The 23,336-nt window shown below is 42.5% G+C and overlaps 1 protein-coding gene across 3 annotated transcripts in view; it reads left to right on the forward strand.

Moving 5' to 3' along the window:
- Positions 1-23,336, forward strand: part of ADAMTS16 (ADAM metallopeptidase with thrombospondin type 1 motif 16) — a 196,113-nt gene that overhangs the window by 116,312 nt on the left and 56,465 nt on the right. For all 3 annotated transcript variants that reach the window (XM_037799413.1, XM_037799411.1, XM_037799412.1), the window contains one exon: positions 638-776. In XM_037799413.1, coding sequence (XP_037655341.1) covers positions 638-776 — 139 coding nt within the window. The remainder of the gene's footprint in view (positions 1-637; positions 777-23,336) is intronic.

The following is a 23,336-nucleotide window of genomic DNA, read 5'->3' on the forward strand; positions in this document are numbered from 1 at the left end:
GATTCACTTAGGAGGGAGAAGGTAACTTCTCCATCCGACGGGTTTCCCAGCCAGGAAGGGTAGAGTCCAGGTCCCCTTCCATGCATGAAGCCACAGCTCCCAGCTCTGCTCAGTGCCAGTGGCCGGCTTCCCCGAGCATTAAAGGGCACACACTGAGCAACCCATCCCTGGCCTCCCATCTCATTGGGAAGTGCTCTGACATCACCTTAACCAGGGCATTGGTGATACCTGCTTATGAGGTGATACCTGCAACTCACTGGGAAGTCTTGGTGATTTTCAGGCATCGCTTACTCTTCACTCAATTGCAGAGGATGTGCAGTGGATCCCAAAGAAACATGGAAGGAAATGCCCAAATGCTTTCATTACATTGCAAAGGCTTGCTAAGTTTTGTTTGGAGAAACAAAGTAAATATAAGGCAAGAGGGGAGAATATCTATACATTTTTGTAGATGTAGTTTAGGCTAGTAGAGAGCATTGACCCCGTTTAGAAAGTTCATGCAAATCATGGAGGATGGTATTTATTTTATCATAATAACCAAATTTGTATTGTTGGTTGTTTTAAGAAGTTTAAAACATATTTATGTATATTTAGTGATTTCACTTTAATCATTTTACTTTTCCCCTTTCTTACTTTGTAGCTTCTGTCTCAGGGAAGGAACCCAGGCATTGCCTGGCAGTTCTCGGTGCCTCGGTCGGGGGCTGAGAAGAGGCCGAGTCCCCAGCCCAGCTACTCATGGGCCATCGTCCGGTCCGAGTGCTCTGTGTCCTGCGGAGGGGGTAGGTCATGTCTCACGCCTGTCCGGGAGGTGGACACAGTCATGCATGGGGGGCCCTCTGGGACCTGGTGGGTAGCCTGGACCTCTCCCTGAGGGTGGCAGTGACCTTCCCAGGGCAGCGCAGGGAGCTGAGACCCCGAATCTCACTTGAAAGCCTGAGCCATGTTCTCACATTCCCTTGCATCAATATGGCTTTGAGGAAGTCATCCAATGAATTATTATCTTCTTTACCCCTAAGATTTTTTTCAGAATAATTTTCTTTAAGACTATTCAATGAAAACCACTTTATTATATATAGTGTTGGTGGTGAGACAGTGGCATAGAGTGAGGCTTTTTATTTGAGTTGTCTTATTCACAAAACTAAACAGGAAATAAATTTGTCGTAAAGTAGTATTCTCAAATTCAAGAGAAAATAAGTTTTATGGAAGTTGTAGTGAAAATTACAAGAAGAACATGTCAAAAGGAAGAATGACAATAAATGACTGCCATTTTAATAACCACAAACATTCGAAGTCATCATTTAAATTGATAGAGCTCTGTGCTCTTGAGGTTTTATCAAAAAGGGATGTTGGATTTTGTCGAATGCTTTTTCAGCATCTATTGAGATGATCATTTGGTTTTTCCCTTTTGATTTGTTAATGTGTTGTAATACATTGATTGATTTTCTTATGTTGAACCATCCTTGCATGCCTGGAATGAACCCCACTTGGTCATGGTGTATGATTTTTTTAATGTGTCTTTGGATTTGATTTGCAAGTATTTTGTTGAGGATATTTGCATCTGAATTCATTAGGGAGATTGGCCTGTAGTTTTCCTTTTTTTGTAGCATCTTTGCCTGGTTTTGGTATTAGATTGATGTTAGCTTCATAAAATGAGTTTGGTAGTGTTCCATTTTCTTCGATGTTTTGAAAGAGTTTAAGTAAGATTGGTGTCAGTTCTTTTTGGAAAGTTTGGTAGAATTCTCCTGTGAAGCCATCTGGCACTGGGCATTTATTTATGGAAAGCTTTTTGATGACTGATTAGATCGCTTTGCTTGTGATTGGCTGGTTGAGGTCTTCTGTTTCTTCTCTGGTCAGTCTAGGTTGTTCATGTTTCCAGGAAATTGTCCATTTCCTCTACATTATCCGGTTTGTTGGCATACAGTTGTTCATAGTAGCCTCTTAATATTTTTTGAATTTCTTCGGGATCCGCAGTAATGTCACATTTCTCATTCATTATTTTGTTTATATGGGTCTTCTCTCTTTTTGATTTTGTCATTCTAGCTAGGGGCTTGTCAATCTTGTTGATATTCTCGAAGAACCAACTTTTAGTGTTATTTACCCTCTGTATTGTTTTTTAGTTCTCTATGTCCTTTATTTCTGCTTTAATCCTTGTTATTTCTTTTCTTCTACTTGGTTTAGGATTGGTTTGCTGTTCATTTTCCAGCTTCTTCAGTTGATCCATTAGTTCTTTGATTTTGGCTCTTTATTCCTTTTTAATATATGCATTTAGTGCTATAAATTTCCCCCTCAGTACCACTTTTGCTGCATCCCATTGGTTTTGGTATGTGATGTTTTCATTTTCATTCGTCTCTATATATTTAGCAATTTCTCTTACTATTTCTTCTTTAACCCACTGATTGTTTAGGAGCATGTTGTTTAACCTCCAAGTATTTGTGAATTTTCTAAGTCTCTGATGGTTATTGACTTCTAATTGTACTCCATTGTGGTCAGAGAATGTGTTTTGAATAATTGCAATTTTTTTAAATTTATTGAGGCTTGTTTTATGTCCTAGCGTATGATCTTTTCTGGAGAAAGTCCCATGAGCACTAGAGTAGAATGTGTATCCTGGTGATTTGGGATGTAATGTTCTATATATGTCTGTCTGTTAAGTCCAATTCATTTATCAGATTGTTTAGGTTTTCAACTTCCTTATTGGTCTTCTGTCTGGTTGATCGATCTTTAGGAAAAAGGATGTGTTGAAGTCTCCCACAATTATTGTGGAAACATCAATTGCTTCCTTTAGTTTTGCCAGTGTTTCTCTCATGTACTTTGTGGCACCTTGATTGGGTGCATAAACATTTATGATTGTTATTTCTTCTTGTTGAATTGCCCCTTTTATTAATATGTAGTGGCCTTCTTTGTCTCTCATAACATCCTTGCATTTAAAGTCTATTTTATCTGAGATTAATATTGCTACACCTGCTTTCTTTTGGCTGTAGCTTGCATGAAATATGTTTTTCCATCCTTTCACTTTCAATTTCTTTGTGTCCCTGTGTCTAAGATGAGTCTTTTGTATGCAACATATTGACGGTTCATTTTTTTTTGATCCATTCTGCGAATCTATATCTTTTAATTGGGGAGTTTAATCCATTTACATTCAATGTTATAATCATGAAGGCATTTCTTGAATCAGCCATCTTATCCTTTGGTTTATGTTTGTCATATATATTTTTTCCCTTTCACTATTAATATCCTTTAATGTACCCATACTGAATCTTTTTAGTACTGAACCTTTCTCCATGTCTCTCTCTCCTTTCTTTGTTTCTCTGTCAGTAGGGCTCCCTTTAGTATCTCCAGTAGGGCAGGTCTCTTGTTAGCATATTCTCTCAGCATTTGTTTGTCTGTGAAAAATTTAAGCTCTCCCTCAAATTTGAAGGAGAGCTTTGCTGGATAAAGAATTCTTGGTTAGCAATTTCTCTCACTCAAAATTTTAAGTATATCGTGCCACTACCTTCTTGCTTCCATGGTGGCTGCTGAGTAGTCACTACTTAGTCTTATGCTGTTTCTTTCGTATGTGGTGAATATTTTTTCTCTTGCTGCTTTCAGAACTTGCTCCTTCTCTTCTGTATTTGACAGTGTGATCAGAATATGTCTTGGAGTGGGTTTATTTTGATTTATTCTATTTGGAGTTCTCTGGGCATTTATGATTTGTGTATTTATGGTGTTTAGAAGATTTGAGAAGTTTTCCCCAACAATTTATTTGAATATTCTTCCTAGACCTTTATGCTTCTCTTCCCCTTCTGGAACACCAATGAGTCTTATATTCGGACGTTTTATATCATCTATCATATCCCTGAGGTCCATTTTGATTTTTTTGATTTTTTTTCCCCATTCTTTCTTTTGTGCTTTCATTTTCCGTTCTGTCATCTTTCAGGTCATTGATTTGTTGTTCAACTTCCTCTAGTCTTGTACTGTAAGTATCCAGAATCTTTTTAATTTGGTCAACAGTTTCTTTAATTTCCGTAAGTTCATCTGTTTTTTTATTTACTCTTGCAATTTCTTCTTTATGCTCTTCTAGGGTCTTCTTGATGTCCTTTATATCCTGTGCCATGCTCTTCTTCATTTCCTTTATATCCGGTGCCATTGCCTCATTGTTCATCTTTAGTTCTTTGATTAGTTGCTCCCAAGTACTGTGTCTCCTCTGATCTTTTGATTTGGATGTTTGGGTTTGGGTTATCCGTGTCATCTGGTTTTTCATATGCTTTAAAATTTTCTGTTGTTTTTGGCCTCTTGGCATTTGCTTAACTTGATAGTGTTCCTTTAGGATTTGCAGACCGATTGAAATCCTTATCTCTAATTTGTCAGATCTACAGTTTCATGGAGTACACTTTCTCTAACTAACCAGCAAGTGGCGTCCACGAGCCAGCTAGTCCCCTCAAGCCAGTTCTCCCCTGCTTTGTCTTTGTGGTGAGTGAGGGTGAGTCTTGTGGGGTCCACTTTGTTTGCCAAGCTTGCATGTGTAGTTGGTGTTGCCCGCCCTGTATATGGGGTGTGTGTCTGGGTGGTCAGGGGCGGGGTGCCTCTAACAATCAAGTCTCCCTGGTGCTCCTGGAGATTTAAAGCTGCTACAATAGTGTAATCCTTCAGTTCAGTCCTGCCATAGTTTGTCTCTACCACTGACTCACAAATCCTTGGTATTGGTGTATGGCCCATGAGACTTGTGAGTGGGTCCCTCTTCCAGGCCATGCACCCCCAGGTCCTCTGTTGAGGGATGACTGTGCTATGTCACAGGTGAGCACGGTCCCCCCAGGGTGGGTTCTGGGCTGCAGTGCTGTGTAGGGAGGCTCCCAGTCTGCTGAAAGGATGGCTGAGTGGGGTGTGTTAATTCACACTGCTCTGCCTTCCCGACTCTGGGGCTACCAGCTGAGGGTGTAGGGAAGGCTTATGTCCACGCCCAATTTTGTGGTGTGTGCTGGAGATACTTCCCATCACACTGGGTTATCTGGGGCAGCTCTGGGCTGTGTGGCCAGCGACTGGCAGGAGTGTTCCCTGTCCACCAGGATGATGGCTGTGAGCGGACGCCCCCCTTTTCTAGGGAAGTTGTGGTGTTTAGTGAATTTTCTCAGCCACTGGACTTATTGCCTTGTGTCTCAGAGGTCTCTTAGTTCTGCTCTTTTTTTGACTTGCCCAAATTGTAAGTCTTTGAGGCTTTCTGTATTGGGCTTCTTAGAGTAATTGTTTTAGAAAAAGATAAAAAAAAGGGGGGGGGGGAGAGGTCCTCCTTGCAGATCTAATGGGTTATTGAAATGCTAAGAGACAAGGCATTTAGGGCCATTAAGGAGCACTCCAGGGAGCAAAGAAACTGGTTTTTCTTCTGGATTTGCATATGGGCCTGACTCTGTCTGAGCTCTGCCTTTCCCCGTTCTATGTTCACCAGAACTCCAAAAAGCCTCCGCTTTTACTTTCGGGTTTTTCTTGCTGTTTTTGCTATCCCTATCTCCTCTCCACCGGGCTGGCTGCTCCTGGATTCTCTGGTGTCTGGTCTCAGTCTATGTATGACTGGAGTTTGGATCAGTAGAATGAGTTTCCGATAAGAGCTGCCACTGCAGTTCTCCCTTCTCGTTCCCAGTGCTGACGGCCCCTCCTCCCACGGGACTGAGCCTGGCAGGGTGGGGCGCGGGTCCCCTGGCCGCAAAAACTTACAGATTTCGCTGATCTCAGCAGTTCCACGTTTTCATGAGTGTTGTATGAAGTATGACCAAAGTCAGATTGCTCTGCGGTGTCCAGTCCATGCAGTTCCTGACTTTCTACCTACTCTTGAGGTTTTAATAATTAAGAAATCAGTGTAGAATTGGGCATCAACGTGACTATACGTAAAAGAAAACAGACAAATGAGAACTTACAGAAAGTAAGATTCTAATGATTGAATAATGAAAAATAAAAGTTAAGGCATGCATTCTTAATAGTTGTTCCAAATAAATGACATGAAGAAAATACAGGAAAACTCAAAAGATCAAGAAGGACACAGTAGTCTGAAAAGCTACACTATGTGCATGATATATTTTCATTCTTCCTCATTATAAACAAAAACAAAAAAAAACAAAACAGGATAAAATATTTAAATCATGGGTGCCGGCTGAGCTAATGATTCTGGCATTAAATGCTTTAAAGGAAAACTGTTGCTGTCCTCCACACGGGAAATTGCAAGCAAATGGCTTAAATGGTGACTACAGTGAAATACACGAGAAATCCCCCAGTGGTGACGTTGCAGTCCTGAGCTGCCATTTAAGTCATTCAGAAAACAGTGGACCAGACCTCTATTGCATGGTCACGTATATGAGTGAAATGAGAAAAAAATATTTCCGACTCATATTTATTTTCTTTTCTTTTCCCTTCAGACTGGTCTCATAACCATCTTTCATGCAGCTATGGATTATAAGGGATGCAGTTGGTTTACCCATACCTGTGAGGGGTCGTCAGATAAATAGTGTTTAATTCAAATAATAGTTGGTTCTTAAAGCCTTATATTCGTCTAATGCCATTATGATTTTCCAAACTCTTTCACATGTCTTCATTTGGTGAAAAAAAAAAGTATAATGAATTACACAGAGACATCTGTGAAAGATGGCCAGTAGATGATTCTGTTTCATTATAATAGTTTCACTCCTGTCTTTCCTTCAAGGATAAAGCATTTAGAGGGACTCTCAGGTTTCTCAGCTGCTACCAAATTACTTGTCTCTGTATGCAGAATAACACTAGTGTATGATTATTGTGCTTGCAAATCCCTAATTATACCTGGGGAATAATTCTCACATTGCGAGTTTCCTGGAGGAAGTCAACCCAAAGTTCATTCCCTAATCATTCGCTTAATGAATTGTATTAAGAAGTCAGTGAATTTGTTGTTTTTAATTCAGACGGAAAAATCAAGGTTTCTAAATTCAACAATTAGATGGACTGTTTGATGTCATTACTTTTGCTTTGTTTTGTTTTTTCAGTGATGGGCTTAGAATGATACTGGGATTTGGTCGTAGAGATCAGAGATGCTAAATGTCTTTCAGTGCATGAAGTAGCCTCTCTCAGTGATAACTTGCCTGTCCCAAAATGCCAGTAGTGCATCTCATTCATTTTATGGATGAGGAGAATGAGGTCCAGAGAGCTGAGATGTGTACTTACTTTCTAGGTCTTCTATTGTCTTGACATTGAATTAAGATTTTGTATCTATGTCTGAGGTCACAGTGGCAGATAATCTTGGTCGTCAAGTCCAATCACTACTCCTTTGTCACCTCCCAAGGATTGGTCTGTGGTTGCCACAGTTCTGGTCTGTGAGATTAAGCAAAAGTCTTGGAGTGGGACTCCTAGGGAAGCTTTTTCAAAAGAGGAAGTGAGGTTGCCATACATCTACCCCCTCTGCTCTGCTCCCTTCTTCTTGCTTAGAACTTGGGCACAGAAGCCACAGATCAATGATGGAGGAACAGATAGATAGAAAGATCTTTTGTCCCTGATGACTTCCTAAGAGTGCCCCAGCCCTAGACTGCCCGCCTCTAGACTTATCAAGTGAGAAAAATAAAACATTATTTGTTTAAGCTACTGTTAATTGGGTGTTTTGTTGATTGCGGTTGGGCTAGTTAGTAACACTGCTGAGGTTGAAAACCAGATTTATTTCTCACAATCTAATACTCACTCTCCACAGCAGTGGTTCTCAAGTAGCATCAGTATCACCCGGGAACTTATTACAAATGCAGAATTTCAGACCCCACCCCAGACTATCTAAATCAGAAAGCCTGGTGGTAGGGGCCAACAATCTTTTTTTTATAAAAAATGTTTAGGTTTGCCAAAAAATAATGCATAAAATACAGTGTTCCTACATAATGATTTGCCTAAAGAATTGCATTATGAGGTCAGTGAATGTGTTGTTTGCTTTCAGTTTGGATGGAAAATCAAGGTTTCAGAATTCAACAGCTAGATGGAGTGCTGGATGACTGTGCTTTTTCACCTCTATAGGATGTTGCTACTCTGTCGTATCTTCCCAGTGGAAACATGACCTGCTTTATAGGTCCAAAGACTCAGCTCCTCATCAGAGCACCACCTCGTATGGAATCAATATCAACGATTTCAAAGAGATTTTCGAGGGTTGAGAAGACAGCAGCATCTGGCTTCACACAAGGCCACTAAAGGGCCACGTGTGAATGCTCAGGAAGGGGCAATGTTTAAAATGGGAATCTCACGGGACTTGGAGGAAACTAGACCCATCCTCTGATTTCTTAGATGCATAAAAGCACAACCTCACTCTCCAGTACTTTCTTTTCTCTCTCTCAATATCCCCCAGGATTGTCTTATTTTGTCTACAAACATGTAATTGCTATTTACTGAGCACCTTTTTTTTTTTTTACATGCACTATCTTGCTTAAACCTTCAATGGAGGTTAAGAGTGGAAAAATGACAGGCTTGAAGCCAGCCAGGTTAGGTTCAACTTTCGTCTTCAGCAGGGCACGTTCCACAAAGTTGTTGAAACAGCCTTTCACGTCTGTGAAGCTGAAGGATTCTCTGAGCATCAGTGCCCGGAAGTGATCAGCGTTTCTGTCTAGGTGGCCTCGGTGTTATTATCCCCGTTCGATAGAAGCCAGAGGCTCAGAAGTTTGAGCAGCTGCCCAGGAGAACCCGGCAGGAACCTGGATTTGGGCGTGTCTTGTGACTCCCTTGCAATTTTTTCCCCAGCACCGCAAAACTCCAGCCCAACACATTTTTGATGGGCTGGTATCTATTCATGTCCTTTAACACAGATTACTCTACTGGGAAACACCATCTGAACTCCAGCTTGCTGTCTACTTTCAAGATTACCGGGAACTGCACACCCTTGAATGGAAGACTGAGACGTCAGCGAGCAGGAGGCCACCTCACGGAGAAGACAGTGCTTGAGTTGCTCGGGCATCTGAAGGGTTCGGCTGGTCTTGTCCAGTTTGTGTATTTGACCTTTCTTTGGTCTACATTTGATGGACTTGTTGAGTCTCCTCAGTGGTCTTAAATCACATGTTACTTGCTGTGTATTAATTACAGTGACTTATTTTGAGGCAAGGGTTTTCCTTTCCCCAGACTTTGCTCACCCCATTATAAGTGGTTTTCTTGATTTTATGGCTTATCAGGACTCATTGTCTATACCTCTTTGAACTGCGAAGTTCAGAATTTGCTGATATCTGATGACATGTATCCACAGGAACTCAAATCTTTAGTTAAAGTTTATAAAATACGTGGTTAGTTCTGTCCTATTAGGAATCTTTTAAATTCCTAAAGTTAGGTCAGATTACTTAAATTATTAACTGAAAAATAGCCTATTTAACTTCCTGAATCATTTAACATTCGAGGGTGAAAATCAATGGAAATAGCCAAAATTTCCATTTATTTCAAAATACTGTGAATAAAAATTAAACTTATATAAATATCTCATTTTCTTAAATTTTTGGGTGTATACCTAACTTCTCCAGTGAATCTAATAGAAATATCACTCGATTAATGTTCTCATTTTTAATGACTTGGTTGTTGTATCGCTTAACTATTTTTGACCTGATTCTCAAAGAAAAAGGGAAACCATAGACACCATTTTTATTTTACTTTCATATTTTCAAGGGCTCTACTTACATAGAATGGATTTGGGATTTCTAAAATGTCCTTTTCTTAGGTCTCTCCTTGTTAAATTGATGTCTACAAGCAGATTTTTAAAGGAATTTGCTAGAGAATTAATGAACCAGGAGAAGATACTTGGAAAAATTACCCCCATTCCTTGCTTCATTCGACAAGCATTATTTAGCATCAATAGTGCAGAATTAACTCTTTTTTAGTTAGAGAGCTCGCATTTCCTTGTTTATTATAACGGGTTCATGTTTCTATGGAAAATAAGATTTCTGATACATGCAGGATGTCTTCTTTGCTGACATGCTTTCTCTGCTCCTTTTTCTCTCTTCTCATACTTTTTTTTTATTTCAAGATCCCTGTTTAGTTGTGCCCTCACCATACCCTCAGTCAGGATCTGGGTCGATGGTAATGGGAAAGGACTCAAAAAGAAAGAGACACAAAGTCAAGTCCATTATCAGAACCGGTTTGGCCAAGGATGTCTGTCCCTAAGACAAGCTCCGGAGACTTTTCTTTTAATATATAAAAAGGCACCAGCCATTTTCCAAAATTTCATATACTGTACTTTTTTAAACTCTGTGGCTCCATTGGTTCCATGAGCTTCAAATAACTAATCGTAAACCTGAAAATGCTTATTAAAATTTGGCTTTTTGTGATGTTTTAGACTCTTCAATATGCATTAATGTCTGGGGATAATGCTTTTCTTTCAAATGAAAATATTCATCTAATTTACAAAGTTCCTCACACCAATCTTAAAACTGGCTTGTAAACCAACCTCTCATGCTTTTCCAATAATATTCTCTTCACCATCTAGAAGTATTTCTAGGGCTTAACCTTTAATTAGTTGAGTGACTAGGTTTGGGAAAAGGAATGAAACCATTAGCATCCTGCCATTTTTTGTTGATATCAGACCATCCATCCATTCATTCATTCACTTGTTCAGTCAGCAAATGCTGTGTGTGTGGATCTGAATCTCAAATTTCTTAAAAGGACATGGGGAAAATGCAAGGGACTTGTGCTTACTTTAATTCTCTCCCAGGGACCTGTGCTTACGTAACTCTCTCCTGTCTTTGAGTTGAATGATGAAATATCAATGTTGTCATTGCTTTACATAAAAAGTACTTGGTGAATTTTTAACATCAAGGCTTGTTGAGTTATTGTATGTCTGCATCTCCACTAGGTAACTGAGTACTTCAGGCCAGCAGTTCTTTCTTACATGTCTGAGGCACTATGCTAAGTTCAGAGTCTACAATGATTAATGATATATGCTGGTCCTGTCTTCAAAAACCTGCAACCTAGAAAGGGGCTCACCCACTTACACACACAAGGTGGTATTTACACTGTGTTTCGTACAAAGATCTATGAGAAAGATCTCTGGGAACGTGGCATAGAAAGAGGACAGTTGAGATGAGCCTTGAAGATCTGTCTGACTTAGAATTGTGTTTCTGAGATAGCTTATTCATAGCAACAACATTTTCTGGCTCATATTCTCATTTAGTTGGCTAAAATCTCTAGATCTTTTTTTACAGAACTGCTCCAAATTAGATCTTCCCCATCTTTACTCTTTGCACTAAAATGTTCTGAACCTTAGAGTGAGTGAATGTCTCCCTCTTTTAAACTTTGCCCAAAAGGTCCCATTTTGGGTACCCATCTCCAGGTCCCAGGCATCAATATGAAATGATTTCTGGCTCTTTCCCCCCAATCTTGGATCACTTTTTGAGTTGCATTAATAAGATTGCCTTCTGTGCTTTATCCAAGTCCCTGATACTTTATAGACTACATTAACCCCCTTAAAACCTGCTCCCCACCCCCAAAAAATGATAAAAATGAAAAAGCAGAGGGGAGAAAATAAAGGTTCTTCTCCTGGAGGGAGATAGCTTCTTCCGCAGAGGCCTGCTGTGTGATGCCCACCCTGCCCTGATCTGCCAAAGTCCCTCAAAAGTCCTGGGTAAAACAAGAAAGCCCAGCAGACCCCAAGGATCAGTAACCTTTCCCCAATTCCCAGACTCTCCTGTTGGGGAAAACAATCCTGCATGGGGGCATGTGGGTCAAGTTCATCCCTGGGCCCCAGTCCTGCGGTTCCCACCCCAGTGCCCTTGACCAGCTCCTGCCCGCCTCCCCCCTCCGCCCCCACCAGACAGGCTGTGTGCACACTTGGGGGTCTAGTCCTGCTGCTTGCTTGTCTGCTCGTCACACGCAGAGCCTTCGGAATGGGCGATAATTGGTTCCAGCAAGAGGAGGTGTATGAGCTCTGAGCTTTAGAGTGCCCTCTGCTTGGCCAGGAGGTTGCCATTTAAAGGCACCTGGGAATCAATTAAGCTCTGATCAGCTCCCAGGACACACCACTCCATTCTAGAATCATCTTCCCTTTTCCCATTTCAAAGCTTGGAAGGCTCCTGCATCATATGTTAATAAGATATCCAGCCCTTGTGATAAAAATGATTCACGCTTCCCATGGGACCCCATGCATGCACTTCTGGAATGTTTTCCAGTTTTCTGGGTAGTTTTGCTGAAGTGATTATTTAGATTTTTTTTTAATATAAAAGGAGGATAAGGCCTTTGTCAACAGCTGGAATTCATCTTACATGGGGAACTATTGAAACCATAGAGATTCTTTGATAAAATCATATTCTTTAAGACCGAAGACTACTCTCCCAGATACTTTGCCAAAATATGAAGATGTTTAAATGATTTCCAAAGAACTGGCCAGAGCTGGTTTCCACAAAAAGATTGACTTTGTCTCTGAGCACAATGCTCATTTAACTCACCACCTTCTGTGCTCACCAGCCCTGTTTGGCCTTTCACAGCCGGTGGACTGTTCTCTTTGACTTTCTTACTTTACCCTTTGACTTTTATATACTTCCCCTCTTATTTATCCATTAGTATACATCATTTTAGAAAATTGGCCAGCATGAGTCTGCATTCCTAGGGCCTCCATGATTTTCTTTCTGACAAATAGTTAAATGATTGTACACACTGTTGAGAAATTGCTTCGTAGATAGGCCTGTGGTCAGGGAAATAATTCCCGAGTTTTTGTACATGTTCAGCTAAATGGCTGAGAAGGATGCATTCCACCAAGTGAAACTCATGTGAAAGCATAATTATTAAAAGTTAAAATAGAACCTGGGAGGGGATGGAGAAAATATCATAAACAAAGCATTAAAACTCCCCTCCCCTGATCACTATTGACAACAAATCTCCCTGTGTCATGAGACCGTGCCAGAACGCTATTCTCACACTCGATTGAATGTCCCTGTGCTAACCCTATAAACACCCCCTAGCACCCCCCACTCTGCGGACCACTAACTTCCATCTTTCCTTGGCCGGCTGTCACTGAAAAGAATCATCCCCTGTCAGTGAGTCCTATTAAACTCATATCTAACTCAAAAAAAAAATAGAACCTGGGAACTCTGAATACCTTTGGACCTGTGGCTGTCTCTATATACTTTATTTTCTCAAAATATTGAGACATTTGAAAACAAGGTAATAAACATCCAAATTCACTTTCGTATTTATTATTCTTTATGGAGATTGGGAAAAAAAGACAAATTTAAATTTTAAATGTCAGTTATCTCCACCAACCCACCAGATTTGACCCCCAAAATTTACTCCCCATGCGTTGCAGACCTTTTAGATTCCTGACTGCTTAATGCCAGTGCCTGGTGTCCCCAGGCTAAATCCCTGGCAGGGTTTCTTGTCTTTTGGAAAACACTGCAACTCGGTTGGAGATGCAAAGCCAGGGTGTCCCCGGTATCCTCTCTGTGGAAGGCGGACAACCACCACCTGGCCAGGGCAGGCTGCGGCACTGATGGGTTAGGATGCCCACCCCAGGGTGTGGGCACTGGTGTGGTGGGGCCTCCCCTGTGGTGTCCAGACCCTGCTGAGTGGGTGTGAAGGGCTCCTTCAGGTGGAGTTGTGTGCAGGAGAGGCTCGCCGTTTCAGCGTTAGCAGCCTTGGACTTGGGTATCCTTGGTCCATCCAGGAGCACCTGGCTGTATGAGTTATTCATCTAGTGTGTGTGTGGAGGTGAGCCGTGTGTGGAGGTGAGCTGTGTGTGGCCGGAGGGGAGCTGTCTGTGCACTCACAGCATTTAGCTAGTTCCTATGCCCAGCCAATGCCCCTCTCAACCTGGCTTTGCTCTGCTCTTAATTCATAATCTGATGTAATCCCCATGAAAATGCACTGAGATGTGGGGTACAATTATCCTTTTGAAAATGAAGGAACAGAAGTAAATGACTGCTGTATCACTGGAGAGGTTTCTTTATATACATTCCCAAGTTAATCTAAGCAGAACGTCCAGGATCTGGAAACATTCATCACATGAAAATGAAAAAGGTCCTACAGATAAAACAATGTGTGTTTTCCATCCTCATGTCTCATCACTGCCCCCAGCCTATTGCACCAGGCATCTGCCTTGATTTTAGTTTTCTTCTATTTTCGTTCTTCTCTGTATTGATTTCATATTTGTAAGCTTTCCTGTTGTTTTTAGTGTTTTCCTGTGTCTGAGGAAGGAAGTTCTACAGCCCAGTGTTGTCTGCATCTCTACTTTGTGTCTGTTGGCTCCGCTCGCCAGTTCTGGACTCCAGGAAGCTGTCATCCACAGGCTGTCCCTCACAGCCACTAAACAGTGCCACTCTCAGTTCCTTGACCCAAATATCTGTCTTCATAGCCCTTACGGCACCTGCCGTGTGCAGTATCTGTGCTCGCTATGTGCTTGTGCTCTGGGCCAGCGGCCCCTCCATCTTCTGGGTGGTGGTTGGGGCGATTGCTGGTTGGGTCGAGCTGCTGCATCTGGGGGTCCAGCACGCAGCCCAGGCACGTGTCAGGCCCCAGGCGTACCTTGGCAGAATGAACGAATGTGTGACCTTGGACACGGTTCAGTTTGTAAACATGCAGAAGGTGATGCTTGACAATGGTGATGGCGGTCAGCCTCCAGGGCAGCCCCGTCCCCCAGGACTTTCTGCTCCTGGAGGAATAGCCCATGAAATGAGCTCCCTTTCTTCTAGACATGTACTCAGTTCCCAGTGAAATGTAGTTGAGGAAACTGTCCTCCAGTGTAGAAAGAATTCCAAAATGGAAATACTACAAATCTCTCTCTATCTCTAAGAAAAAGGAAGCATGAGTTTAAAACCCCTCCATAGGTTTCTTAACTTGGATAGAAACAGGGTGCCCATGAGGAGACCCCACTTACCAAGGTGAGCTGCGACAGGTAGCATGACACCAGCTGCCCAGGCCGAGTCCAGGCTCTGCCTCTGACACACCTTGACCTTGACAAGTTCCTTCAGCCTTTTATGCCTCGATACGTCCATCTATCCAATGAGGCTAATGGAAGTATCTGCTGTATACAGCACCTACTAAACTGGATAATACTTCTGAAGCTCTTAGAACCTTGTTTAGACAAATAAATGTCAGTTTCTGTTGTTCTGGGGTAAGGTTGTAGCTTACAACCTAAGGTTGGCCCAAGGGCGGGGATGATGAGCACACTCTTCCCTAGCTTGGATTATGTCAGTCTTCAAAGGTGTGCGTGTGTGTGTGCGTGTGTGTGTGCAGGTTTGACACCACCGTGGCTGAGCGTGCAGGAAATCCGGGCTCACTGTTTTCCTGCTGAAACGTGGCCAAGGCCCACGGGCAGGGCTCCGAGGCAGCCTGGGGGTAGTGGGGCGGGAGGGAGGGCAGGAGCCCGACCTGGAAGCTGCATTTTGGAGGACCCACTGCTTAGTGTATGTGCATTTTAAAGAAGACAGAGAGAAGGAATTCTGTAGAATATTTTTTTACTTTCATAGAGCTCACCTTTCTCCTGCTGACTCAAGGTTGTCATAAGGAATTCAAATGCGACGGCGCATGGTGCTGTTGGCTGCCCAGGGCTGCTGACATTGCAGGGCCATTTGTCCCTGTGCTAAATGGCCCCAGACTGTTATTCTAGTTGGCATTCCTAAACCTGTATATATATACTTTTTCCTTTCTTCTTCCAGTCTGGCACCCTGACATCTGTCCTTGTTGATACACCTGCTTTTACCACCTGCCCTTACCCAGTAACTTGACACTTCAGGGTCAGGTAGACTCAGATCCCAAGACCTTGAGTCTGTGAATTGCCTGCATATTAGGAGCTGAGAACTCTGATGAGAACCCAAGATAAACTGTTTTTTAAAAAAGATGTGGACGTTGTGCAAGAACATGAGTATGGATTCTCTTGCTGTTTTTCCTAAAGGCGAGGCTCATAGAGGCCCATAGATGATTGCAATATGGATGTGCACAGAACTATGATTAGAAAACAGAAAAGCAGGCATTTGAGAGAGGGTCTGGAGGGAAATCCTAAGGGAGAGTCCATCTGTGCCAGTTTGAATGTATTGTGTCCCCCAAATGCCATTATCTTTGTGGTCTTGTGTGGGGCAGATGTTTTGGTGCTGGTTAGATTTTCTTGGAGTGTGCCCCACCCAGCTGTGGGAGATAATTTTGATGAGATGTTCCCATGGAGGCGTGGTCCCACCCATTCGGGGTGGGTCTTGATCGGTGGAGCTATATAAATGAGCTGACTTGGGGGGAAGAAAGAGAGTGCAGCTGGGAGTGATGTTTTGAAGAGAAGCAAGCTTGCTAGAGAGGAACGTCCTGGGAGAAAGCCGTTTTGAGGCCGGAGCTTTGGAGCAGACGCCAGCTGCCTTCCCAGCTAACAATGGTTTTCCGGATGCCATTGGCCATCCTCCGGTGAAGGTACCCGATTGCTGAGGTATTACCTTGGATGCTTTGTGGCCTTAAGACTGTAACTGTGTAGTGAAATAAACCCCCGTTTTATAAAAGCCTATCCATCTCTGGTGTTTTGCATTCTGCAGCATTAGCAAACTAAGACACCATCTGATAGGAGCTGCACGGAAATTGCAGAATAAGTCTCAGGAGGTGGAAGACGCAGCGTGGATGCCCTGGGCCTGGCTGCGAGCTCAGGTTTCCGTGTCCCCAAGCGAAGCCCAGAACTTCCTGTTGCAAATGACTCTCCACGGCCTGGACGGCCTTTCCAGAGTGGGCTCCAAAGCCCAGCTTACCTGGTAGCCCGACCAGATGACGCCTGCTGCCCCCTGAGCGTTCAGGTAGGAGCGTTTGGCCACAAGCCCCTGGGGCGGGACGGCGAGTGGCCTGGAGGGCACCATTTGGGACTCTGACGCCTCCATCTGCCCTCTGCCAATGGGGGAGTTTAGATAGGTCCACAGCCTTTCTGATTCTCAGTGTGCATGAGTGTGTGTGTGTGCACACACGTGCATAGGCACACGCATGTGTGTTTTAAGCGGGGGACGAGGAGGACTTGAGTTTCTTTCCAGTTTGATATTTTGTGGTTCTGTGGCAATCAATAGGACATAAGGTAGATAAAGGGAATCCAGAGCATCAGCTCCCCCCACCCCTCACCCTTCTTTTGCCCTGCAGGCGTTGGCTGCCCGGCCTTCAGGGGGATGGGAGGGGCGCGGGATCAGGGAGGGAAAGGAGCGGCCAGGGTGGGTGGGGAGATGGTGAGGAGAGGGCACCTGTGAGCCATGGCTCCTTCTGCCCCGCCCTCCAGCAGAGGCCGCTGCCCACCGGGGGTTCCGGGGGCTGTGTCTGGGCTGACCCCACAGCGGCAGCCCCTGCCCAAGGACCCACCATGCCCATGAGGCCCAGCCTGCCCAGGAGGTCAGCAAGGCGGGACGTGCACTCCCTAGAAGGCCCACGTTTATAAATGCAAGAATCAAATAGAAAATAGGCAATGTTTCCAAAACACCCTGCCCCACACAACGGCACCGTAGTTGTGTTGGCACATTCCATCCCGTCTCTTCCCCGTGTGGAGTTCTGCGTGTGTGCGCCTTCTTTTAGAATGATCCTTGGAGTCAGTTTTTCCATGTTAGTGTATAATTTATAACCTTCATTTGAAAACAGTCCCTTTATGTATTGAGTGAATAGCCCATTTTTGTATGGCCGTTCATGTTCTTGTTATGTTGGAGTGTTATTCAGGTTTTCAGGGAATTGTAAACAATGCCTTCTTGTGCCAATTGTCCTTAGAAATTACAGATTTTGGCTCCAATTGTTTGGTAGAGTTCCAGATGGGTCGTTCCTTAAATTCTAAGCCTCTTTCTCTTGGGAAAACCCTGCCTGCAGAACCCTGTGGAGGGTGGCGCAGCCCCCACTCGCCCACACGCACACCTTCACACAGAGGTGGAGCAGTAACGGGAGGTCTGAGATATGGCGCTGTGACCCCTGGATTCTGATTTCTCTTCCCTAAACCTCGGTGTCTAGGATTAAAGATCACTGGATGCAAACTCCTGTGGAAAAGTGGCTGAGATGCCATTGGCCTCGGGCAGCCCCAGACCAGCGCCTCAGCATTGCTCAGGAGCTCCTGAGAAGTGCTGATTCTTGGTCCCACCCCCCACCCCCGACTTGCTGAATCAGTAACCCTGGGGGCAGGTCCGGGTTCTAAAGACCCTTCTTGGTGACCGTCATCCACACTGAAGTTTGAGAACCACTGCTCTAGGGAGTTGCTTTCAAATGTGCTTTGCCACGGGGACTTCTCTAAAAACACACTGTCAGGCAGAGTTGCTCGCTGCATGTGCCAAATAACTGGGGAACTGCTAGGTCCCTACCCTGTGCCCCAGCATCCCCCAGAGAGATTTCTGGAATCCCTCATGTCCAGAAATCTCAGCACAAAAATCACTGCCCTTGGAAAAACTGGTTCTAAATAATAGCAGTAAGTTCACTGAACAAAGCAGTTAATTTTAAAATTATAATCACAAGATTGCCTGCCAGGGATTGCAATACACAAAGGCAGAGCTCTTCGGCTCTTTGGGGGTGAGTTAAGACGGTGGATGGGTGCAAGAATTGAAGACAAGAACTTCCCTGAAAAACACCCAGAAGGCAACTCGGGGGCCATTGCTAGACCCATGCATATGATTTAATCATGGTAATTTTGTAAAAGGAGGAAAACAATTCTTGTTAACAGAATCCCAAATCCTCCTCATCTGTATGGATTATAAATTCAAGTAAATGCTTGAACTACACTCAGAAGCAATTGGAAGCCAGGCCCATTATGAAGTGTGGCTATAATCGTTTCCATATGCGTTTCTCTGCACCGGCCAGAGTTTCTGTATGTACCTAGGCAGCCTCATCGCTGTATGCAGGGGAGGTTACACCGAATGCAAACATCGCAAACCAACAGGCAACGCATGGCAGAGCCCACTATTCCTACCGGCAACTCACGGAAGAGTCCTCTGTTCGCTCATCCTCTATTTTCTCTCCCTGTGCCATAGGCGTTTCTCTTCCTTTCCAAGTCTGTACTCCATGGGTGCTTTTGATCTGTTTACCCTGATTTCTTACCACCAAATATACCCTTTCTGTCTTTCAATGACAACCCTCCCCCCTTTTTTTGCCCTAATAATTACAGATGTGCTCCCGGCTCCACAGCCTTCTACCTCTTCTCTCCTCTCTTTGCCTTTCATTGTGAAATTTTTCCTGAGCGTCATACACATTTCCCGGTTCACTCCCAGCCACAACCCACCCACTCATCTTTAACACCCATGCTTCATTTTCACCCTCCTCACCTATGACAGCTCCTCCAGCCAAGACCATCACCCGTCACCCATCCAGAGGCCCTTCCTCTGACCCCGTTCTCCTTGGCTTCCACACATTATCATTCATCCTTTTAAATGTTATGTTCTTCCTTTTGATTTCCAAGGTTGTATTTCCCATTTTGCCTCCAGAAAACAGTCCTCAGGAATTCTTTGAAGATTGTGGTGGAAGATCTTTCTTCTTTTTCTTCTTTTTCTTTTCCTAGAACCACTGTTGAGCATTGTTCATCCTTACTAATGCACTTAGAGTATTTTTTTTTAATTTTTTCCTCTGATATATGTGTGTATTTGATCTTTATGCTATGCTATCGAACACTTACCTAGACAATTTACCATGGTCAGTTGTTAATAAATCTTAAAAAATTTTTAAAAATTCTCTGTAATTTCTCTATGAGCACTTTCTTTTCACCTGTTGTGGCTCTTTGCTTCTTCTGTGTAACAAAACCTTGGGCCCCTCTTTCCCGTGTGCTCCCTTGGGGCACTGTGTTAGCCCCAGCTCTTTCACCTTCATCACTACCATGAGACCTATGACCCATGTCTTTAGATACAGTCTCTGCCCCCATCGTTGTCTGTCTGTCTGTCCCACACCTGTAATAGCCTGCTGGGCACAGTCACGAGGAGTGCTCTCATCATAGCAAATCCAGGCCATCTCTGCAACAGGCCTAAGTTTCCCCAGAGCCAACTCAAGTTTCTCCTTTGCCTCCAAGACCACTCTGGTCCTTCTAAATTCAGGCTGGGATCCATGCTGTACTTTCTCTATCTACCCAAGAACCTGTAATTATCCCTCTCTCTGTGTCTCTAGCCCTGTCATCTCCCCACCCAACAATCAGTCAACAGGCCCATCTTAATGTCTATTCATTTGAATGTTCTAGATATTCATCATTCCACATGAAATTTTCTCTCTTGTAATTTTCATAGCCTTTATTCTTTTACATACTTACATCTTCTTGTATCTCCAAAATAATTTTGATTAATACTGATAATAATTACAATCCTTTCCTTATTCCTGGCCTTAATGAGATGCTTCTATCATGCTGGCATCTGGGTTTAAATAAAAATACAAATCTCTGTCTCTCTCTATATATATCTAGACAAATAGCTCAAGTCATACACATATACACCACATACACACATAAACTCACACAAATATATTGATGTAAGTAAATAGTCATCCATTAATACTTATATTAAAAATGGAGACTGAATTTATCACATGTTAAGCTTTATTACATTTGATGGTATTCTTGATCCGTTAAAATGGAGAATTAACAGATTTCTGTAATATTGAACCACGCTTATATTCCTGGAATGAATCAATATCTTGTGAAATATTTTTTTTTCAATGTGTTACTTTATTTTTCTCTCTCCTCTTAAATAAAGGACTTTTTTTGCGTTAGTATTCCTAAGTATTATTGAGCTGTAGTTTTCTTTTGTCTGCTGCAATATACTAAATTTATTTTTTAAAGTTGAAAACATTTCTTATTTTTTATCTTCCTGGATAATTTAAATAGCCTCACTGCTACCTTTCCTTAACAGTTGGTAATGTTTATTTGAACTCCCCAAAACTGTTATTTTTATAGGAGTTGGTCTTTGATAAGTTTTTATATTTTATTTGGCAATCAGATAACTAAGATTGTTTACCCCAGCTGGATTGGATTTGCTAATTAAGAATGCCTTCTTTTCTATAATTTTAAATTTTGTTTTTTATATATTTGTACAAAGTACTTCCTTTAGATTATTTTAATTTCTTCTGCATGTGGACATTTTCTTGTTCTCATTTCTTATCTTGTATATTTGTGTTTTTCCCTTATTTTCTTCATCAAGTCATTGTATCAGTCACAGTTAGTTTGGTCAGGAAAACAGGTACCATCTTAGGTATTTCTGGCAAGAAGGGATTTAATGCAGGGGATTGGATGCTTACAAAATAGTCAGAAGGGCTGGAGGAATGAAGGCCTTTGAAAGCCACCTAGGAAGTTATGGCAAAGGCTGAAACCATTGGTGATGATTCGAGCTAAGTCAACAATGGGGCAGGTGGCTCCCAGGAGAACGCTTGGAGACAGCCAACACCCAGGCTTACATCCGCTGCTGCCTGAGACGCAGTAGGATGACTTCTGACTCTCTTCTGCCTTCCAAATCTTGTGCCAATGATTCTCATTGCTGGAATCTAACTGAAAACTTCACAGATGAGATTTAGGAAATTCAGTGCCCAAACTTCCAGTCCCAAGAAAGAGGGGAGTACACTGGGTTGCCTTTTATTAAGTTTGAGGGCTCCCTACAGAAACATCAGCTCTTAGATTCGTTTCAGTTCTACCATTGTCTCTTTCCTAACTTACTGACTTCTGTTTCAAACTGTTGTCTTGTTTCTAATATATTGACTTCTGTTTCATTTTGTAAAATATTGATTTCTATTTCATTCTTTTTCACTTCCTTCTCCCTGGTTCCTTAGGCTATCCTTGGTTCTGATGTTCTAATTAGATATTTGATTCACTTATTTTATTCCTAAATATTTATCAATATAAGTATTGAAGACCATGGATTGTCCTCTAAATATTGTTTTAACTATATCTCACAGATTCTGTTTCATAGCATTTTATGTAATTGTTATTTTCTTGGGTGAATTTTGCTTTGAACCTGCTAACTCCTCTCATTTTTGCTCTTTTTCCATTAATTGCTATCAAGGGAACACTTCACAGCCCCCCTTTCTTTTCCTTATCACATACACTTTTCCTTCCCGGCTGACGGTCTAGCAGTGTTTCTCAACCAGTGATTTGAGAATGCCTCCACGCATTCATTTTAGTTGTCATAATGATTGGGGGTGGGATGCTATCGGCGTTTAGTGGGAAAGATCCTGGGATGCCAAAATCCTGCAATATGTGGACTGTGCTATACAACAGTTAATGTTGTCACCCTAAATTTCAAGTGTCCCCACTAAGGAAGATAAAGGGTCTCCAAAATCACATGGCCAAGAGCAAAAATTGGCTGAGTCAGAACTTGCACAATCCCATGTTGTCTGTATTTTAACCACGTTTTTATTAATTTACAAAATGAATTGCTAGATTTGGACTTCCCTCTTGAGCAACCCTCAGGTGAAAGTTTGGGGACTTGTACGTCTCTCTTGGCTGACTCTGAGGCAGCTCAAGAGTGAAGCCAAAGAAAGATCTCCAGTGCAAAAAGAAAAATAAGGGCATTAATAAACTTTAATTTCTCCATCAAACAGAAGGATTTCTTATTTTCTTAACTGAGAGACTGTACCTTCTCAGCATCTTCAGTGATCATTAAAGCATGATTCTTCATCAAGATTTGAACAAAGGGCTGGAAGTTCACATGTCTTTAATTCAAAAACAAGAAACCAAACTGAAGTCATTTTTTAGAGAGTAACACGTCCTAAAAAGCCATAGGAGTTTGATTAAAGATTTTTTAAAATGGGCTTTTAAAGTGAAATGTGAGTAGAGAAAAGGATCAATTTTTCTTCTCTATTCATTAGGGAGATCTCTTAACATTCTTAGAAAATTTACTGTTATTGAATATGTTTCCCATTTAAATTGGGTCATTATGATTATTAAGCTCAACTTAAGGAGTCTATAAGATTCTCTGCAGAGTAGTTTTAAGCAGACGTGTTTCCTTTTCTAATTTAACAGTCTCTTATTCCTCGTTAGCAAGTAGGAAAGTGGGTCCATAAAAAAACTGTTTCACATTTCATATCAGCAGTGATTCTTGGGTGAATTTTGAAAAGAGAGCCCAGTTCACTCTAAGTAATATCTAAAGGAAAGAATACAGCTCTGCTGTGATGATTTTTTAGCTAATATTTAGATAACCCACTGATAGCTTGCCTGAGCCTAGAAGTCAGTGAATGTAACAAAATTGACCAATTGCTCAAAAAACTGCTTAGAGTACAAACTAATGCATGCAAGGCCCTGCAATTACAGAAAAGAGTTAATCTGCCTCCTGCCCTCTAGAGCCTTTGTGTGAGGGTCACCATGCACAGTATCGCCCTAGCTGGGGTGCTCCTGAGGGTGGAAGGGGTAAGTGCTAATGATTTTTCCAGGACAAGCATGAACTGGCTCCCTCTTGGCCACACTGAGACAGGGACGCCGGGGGCCTCTAATTTTGCTGAGGGCAGTGGCTCTTAAAGCTGGGTCTCTGCACCGGCAGAGCAGC

Source organism: Choloepus didactylus, chromosome 11 (assembly GCF_015220235.1).
Source record: "Choloepus didactylus isolate mChoDid1 chromosome 11, mChoDid1.pri, whole genome shotgun sequence".
Classification (NCBI taxonomy): Eukaryota; Metazoa; Chordata; class Mammalia; order Pilosa; family Megalonychidae; genus Choloepus; species Choloepus didactylus.